A 6,649-nucleotide genomic window follows, 5' to 3' on the forward strand; every position below is an offset into this window, starting at 1 on the left:
AAAAAAAAAATAAATGTGATTGTTTTTAAAAACTTTTTACTGTAATAAAACTCGAATCGGTAAAATAAATGTCTGATTGTCAAGATTTATGATTTATCCAAAGAAAACATCAATATATAAATAAACTATTATTAAAAGAAAAGATTCTACGTGTTCAGAAAGAGAGAACAATAGAGAGGGCGGATATGAATTGAAGAAGATATATGGGGGCCCAAAACAAAGTGAGATTAGTGGAGGAAAAAGAAAGAAGAAAGAGAAGAAACCTACCCCAACCCACCATACAACTAGTTATCCGAATTGCATAGAGATGTTTTCCTTAAAGTTCTCTACTGTAACTGGACAAACATCGCTTTCTAAATAAATACACTGAAAGTGTTGTAATGGCATCACAAAAAATTACTGCCAAAAGAAAAAAAGAAGAGAAAAAATGCTGTTTTTTAAGGGAAAAACGACGTTAAATTTTAGCACAAGTCGTAGAGAAAATTGCAAATTCAAATTTATCATTACTTAATAGTTAAGATGTTATTCGGATCTCAGAAACAGTAATGACAAACATTAAATGGAATGTCCCTAAACGTGAGAATGTGTTCAAGGGTAAATTCATACTTAAAGTACCAAAAAAGAAAGATGGAAACCACAAGTAAAAATCACGACTTCGGATTCATCTGTAGTCGCGTCTGCATTAAGAAGAGAACAAGTTCTTAACAAAGAAATAACAAACTAAACGAATGTTTTTTACACACACAAAAGGATATAACTACAACTATTTAATATCTGGGTCTATTTCCAGCAAATAAGAATTCAAGTTTTGTAACAAAAGCATAACAATGCAGTTAAGTGGTGTCGCGCAATTAGGGTGAGTCCATCAACTTGAAATTGATGCTGTCACAATCCTTCCAGAAAGCACTGCTGTAAATTGGTGATTTCGGACTCCTACAAGTTGGAGAGTTCATCTTCATTTTCCAGAGGTCATCTTCAATTAGATGCTCGGTGATCTCTTCCGGTTCCAAAGTAGACAGAGGATTCTGAGGCTGTAACAAAGGTAAAAGAATCATGACCATTTGTCAGGTAAGAAAGAAGTACGGAAAATAACAGAAACACAGCGGAAAGACAAAGAGTATGAAATAATAAAAAGTTACCATCATCTTGCTCAACTTTACAGGAGGAACCCGTGGAGATTCGACCTGTTGTGAAGAACCTAATAGAAAAAATAAACCGATCAAAATGACACAAAATCACATGTGCAAGTTTATGATAATGTGCAATGAATTAGTATTAGTACGAGCTTTTTGTATACCGTTGGTTAGTCCAATTGAAACCAGAAACTGTTCCACGTCCATCGGCTTAGTCTTTGCTTTGATGCATTCCTGATGGTCATGCAGAAACTGTTCCTCTGCAATACAACTGGGAAAGAGATGTTCCTCTTCTACAGCGCTCAGCTTCAGGGAAAGATTGTTCTTTGAAGCCTCATGAAGATGTGCTTTCCCTGAGTTTGAAATATCGGAGAGTGCTTTTCTGCTACGAGTCTGCATTTTGTCTGAGGTTTTAGCAATGCTTTTTCTGTTGCTTTCTTCACGAGTCACTTCTTTGATGAAACCAAAATTCTTGGAGTTCTGCTTCTTTGATGCCTGAGTGGGGGCAATGTTGGTCGAGTTCGATATTTCACCAAGCGGTTTCCTTCCACCAAGCCCCCCTTTCTTCTGTGATTTATTCGTATGCATCTTTCCCCCGGCAGAAGCTCCTGCAGTATTAAAAATTACCCATGTCAAATAGCTTTAACAGCAGAAGTGAATCAAGGAAACAAGTACATCCAGTAAGTAAACAAAGAACTGGAGTAATACCACTATATTGAACATTGAAGTTCTGATCTTGAAACGGGACACCAATTGCCGATGCCATTGTGCTTTTTCTGGGAAAATTCAGCTCAGTATTCTGCAAATATTGTAAATAAATATATATAAGAAACCACACAAAAAAATTAAGCACAATTCATAAACAAGCCCCATTGGCAAAAAATGAAACCATAGATACAAGATCAAATGTTAAAAAGATTCATATCTTGAATAGCGGTGATCAATACCAAACCAAATCTATGTTTATTACTTTATTTCAACTTAGATAGAAATGTTGGAAGATTCGTATCTTGAATGGCGGCGGTAAAATACCAACCCAAATTCAAGTTTATTGGCAAATAAACCAAGTATGCAGAAGTTAGCAATTTTAGAAAATACTAGAACAAAACGAAAACTTTCTACTGCGCGCAATTGTTAAAAAGATTCATATCTTGAATAGCGGTGGTCAAATACCAAACCAACTCTATGTTTATTACTTTATTTTCGACTTAGATAGAAATGTTGGAAGATTCGTATCTTGAATTGCGGTGGTAAAATACCAACCCAAATTCAAGTTTATTGGCAAATAAACCAAGTATGCAGAAGTTAGCAATTTTAGAAAATACTAGAACAAAACGAAAACTTTCTACTACGCACCATTGATCCTCCTCCAACATAGATTTTCAAACATTGTTACTGAACTGGGTGGGGAAATTTTAAGTCGAAATCTGAAACACCAAAAAGCATAGCAAACCCTAAACTTTCATGAGAATCTGAGAGACAAATATTAATTTTCCAAGTAGCCACGGAAAGTAACGATAGGTGCATCAAGAACCCTATATTTAATTTCGAAACACAAATAAAAGGGAAAGTTTCACGAACGAAACCCTAACTTGAGTCATATGATGATTTTCTTCTCGATTTCAGAAAAATGGAAAACCAAAAAAACAAACAGATAGAAAAGTCACAATACAACATTCCATATCTCAAATCTCTCACATTTTCTCGCAAACCAAACGGCCAAGTAGTTCGAACAAAATCAATTTTTACGGCAAAATTAACAAAAGGAAAAAAAAAATAAGAAGAAGAAGAAAAGAAAAGCCAAAGCAGTTTTCAGAAAATGTGAGAGAACTTACAGAATCGATTTTGAGGAGGAAAATCCTTAGTGATTACGACTTTCTTGCGTTTTCTTGGAAGATGATTTTTGTTCTCGCCTTCTATCTCGTGTGATTTCTCTCTGAAAGTATTTTACTGGTTAGTTTTTCGATTTGGGTCTTCTTTATAAAGCGCGACCACGCTCCAACGGTAACATTATGCGTTTTCACGGAAATACCCATCATTTTAACACATAATTACTAAAATGGCAAAACCGTCTTCAATCGTCCGGTTTGGGCGCGTGATCTCGAGTTGTAAATCAATTTGGGCCCTTCTCTGGCCCCTTCTATGGGCCCAAGATGGATCATGGAGCCTTGTCCGCATTTTGGGACGGAGTTTTTTTTTGTTTTTTTTTTTCTTTTTAAGAGATGGGAAATAGCCTTCTAAATAATAAAAAGGGGGATCGAGAAAAATAAGCATGATTAAGGGTAATAAAAATAAGTAGGTTAAGATTTATAATAAGTTATTTAATAGGTCTAATAGGTGTAAATTCAAATTTATACAAAATTAATTTCAAAAACATCCTTATTTAAAAAAGGAAATAAAATTCTAAAATTTACCATGCCTCTCTTTCCACTCTCTCTATCTTCTTGCTATCTTGATTTACGAATAAATACAATATGTATTCTTATGATAATTCTTAAAATTTACCATATAAATTTAGAATTTATAAAAAAACAAATATTGTGCTCTGATGGTATAAATCTAAAATTTATGAATAACGCAATATGTGTTCTAATCTTAAGTGTATACTGTAAATTTTAGATTCACGAATAAAACTAAAAAAATCATGAATTTACATTGTAAATTTTAGATTTATAACTAACTATGAGAGAGAGAAGAGCATACTCACGAATGATTGAAATAGAGAAAATATAGAAAAGGATATCTAAAGAGAGAACAAAAAATAAGGTGGAAAATGAATAGTTCAAAACATAAAAAGACCTATTAATGTCATAAGTTTTAAAAGTAGGCCTATTTTTTACCATTTTTCTAATAAGGATAAATGGTCAAATTTTTTAGCATGTTAGTAAATAGCTGGCTTTGGTAATATTCCATGATCCAATTTACTAAATTAAAGGAATAGGCTAACTGTAATTTTACGCTTCTACAATAAAGTATAGAGTTCAAACATCTTGCCTCTTAAATTCACACTAGAAAATGTCTTCTCACAACAAGAGTAGCCTAAAAAATGTAACTTTTTCCACACTAGTGTGTGACATGATTTTTTTATATGTAACACTAGGTTTGCTTAATTACAATATTTAAAAAATGTAGTAGAACACATGCAATATTGAGTATTATACTTAAACACACTAAAGTTTAGACAAACTTTTGAACAACATTACACAAAAAATTAAAAAAAAAAAATTACATTTGTTAGGAGTCCTCAAGACCTATAGGGCTGTCATATTTAACACTTTACCTATATATATACTAAATATATGAGAAATTTTCAAGAATGTTATAAAATAGAAAATACTATTTTATTTTTGCCATTAATTTTAAATTTATCATTTATATTGTTAATATTCTGATAGGATATCATTCACATTCTACTAAAATATTTTTTTAATAGCATAAATAATAAGATTATGAAAAATAGTAGTTATTTATGTAATTTTACTATAAGAACATTTGAGATTTATAATCTTCTCCCCCTAAAGAATTAATTTTATAAATGCCCCTCAAAGTATCTATCTTGTTTTAAAATATCTCTAATTTTTTTAAAATGTTCAAAACACTCGTTGATCTATAATAAACAGTTCATATTACATCGAGTTCGAAGCATATATTTTCATTTTAAAATACCTCCAATTTTTTTAAAATCTTTCGAAGCATACATTTGCATTTTCTCCTAGATCTCATTTTGAGTCGGACCCATATCAAATTCTATAAATTTTATATGGTTTTTATTTTATGTGGGTTTGATAACGCTTAAAACCATGCATTATGAGTATGTCCCTACAGTAGAAAAGTTGTAAATAATCTATTTGTATTTGGAAAGTGGAAATTCCTTTCTGATAATGACAACCAAACTCCTTTTTTTTTTAATCCTTGTATTTACCTTTTCTCTGTTCTTTCCAACAAAATGTAATAAGAACGTCCTGATTATATATCCAATACATGATACCTGGAATTCTCATTGTGCAACATTAGCCAATAAAATAAAAACTGAAATTACAGGAAATTCTTTTCCTAAAAAATAAATACAGGAAATCTGCAACCCTTTTGCACACATCATTAATCAATTCGTAATCTGTGTAATTGGACTATTGGAAGATGTATGTAATACGTATACACAGTTCGTGCATATATAATATAACAAATATCAACGACCTAATACTTGACTTTGCAAGGAATCCAAACAGGCAAACACACAATCATAGATCATATGTAGGTCCATGTTTCTAACGTGAAATGAGGACCACTTCTCTCATTCATTAAGATAATGGTACAAGAAGTATGAAAATTATCTTTTATTTGCCTTAAATAAATGAGATTTAGAAAATAATAATAATAATAGTTTAATACAAGGATATGAAATAAATATCCTTTTAATAGTAATAGAACTTGATAAAAATATAACTGTTGGAAAAGTGTTGTAATCTAAGATGATACGAGGATTTAAATCAGGGTACGAGAATTTAAAATCAAGCTGATTTTAATCATAATTCTAGAACCAGAACTATGATTCATGATTTTGGGTTCAAATCATGATTCTGAAACCCTGATTCTGAATCAGGGATTTGAATCACCTTGAATTGAGAGGGAGGTGGTTTTAGAATCATGATTTGAGCTAGTTTAAACATCACATCAGATTCTAACCAGAACTATGATTCATGATTTTGGGTTCAAATCATGATTCTGAAACCCTGATTCTGAATCAGGGATTTGAATCACCTTGAATTGAGAGGGAGGTGGTTTTAGAATCATGATTTGAGCTAGTTTAAACATCACATTAGATTCTGAATCATGATTCAGAATCATCCAAACCAAACACTGATTTTGAATCATAATTCAAAATCACTGTAAACAAACATTAATTCTGAATTAGGATCCAAAATCATGTTTATGAATCCATCTACTAAACACAATTACAAGTCACTGTACAATTTAAAATATAATTAATCTTATCACTTATATAATAAGGTTCTTTTTTAAATCCTAGATTTCTCATTTTAATACATTTCTGCCCATTAGTTGTCTTTTTTTCCCCCCTCAAAAGATTGGTGTCTGTTGCAAGCCACATCACACGTATATAAGCAATATTAGCTAGAAATACGCACCAAAAAAAAAAATATTGCTAGGATGGGAATTTTTACACGCATCATATTTTGTTCGGTACTCAATAGCTAGAATAATTGGCTTTCTTAAGTAGCTGAACAAATTTTTACCCGTGTTTCCATGCACGGCATGAGATCATAGGACAAAGTAAAAAAAATGCAGCCATAATATAGGTAGCTTACATGCACCAAACTTCTCAAACTCATTTTTATGACCTGTCCTGTGTGGAAATACCGAAATATTGAATAAATTAAACTATTCATTAAATTTGTTTTCCAATTAATATAGTTTTTAGAAGAATATCTTTTCACATTAATATCACGGATTTCTTGTAGATCTTCCCCCCCCCCCCCCCCCCCCCCACTCCCCCCTTT

General features: G+C 31.8%; 1 protein-coding gene across 2 annotated transcripts; it reads right to left on the reverse strand.

Moving 5' to 3' along the window:
* Positions 1-635: 635 nt before the first annotated feature.
* On the reverse strand, positions 636-3,070 carry LOC21386576. 2 transcript variants are annotated; one of them, XM_024165890.1, is made up of 5 exons: positions 2,969-3,070; positions 1,842-1,932; positions 1,298-1,741; positions 1,140-1,198; positions 636-1,031 (listed from the first exon to the last, which is right to left on the reverse strand). In XM_024165890.1, exons 2-5 carry the CDS (start codon positions 1,897-1,899, stop codon positions 852-854), a joined length of 741 nt encoding a protein of 246 aa, XP_024021658.1. In that variant the 5' UTR covers positions 1,900-1,932; positions 2,969-3,070; the 3' UTR covers positions 636-851. The 2 variants fall into 2 exon arrangements, with proteins under 2 accessions (XP_024021658.1, XP_024021657.1); XM_024165889.1 differs by lacking the exon at positions 2,969-3,070 and adding an exon at positions 2,490-2,569.
* Between the last annotated feature and the right edge of the window lie 3,579 nt (positions 3,071-6,649).

Source organism: Morus notabilis, unplaced genomic scaffold (genome assembly GCF_000414095.1).
Source record: "Morus notabilis unplaced genomic scaffold, ASM41409v2 Scaffold1492, whole genome shotgun sequence".
NCBI lineage: Eukaryota > Viridiplantae > Streptophyta > Magnoliopsida > Rosales > Moraceae > Morus > Morus notabilis.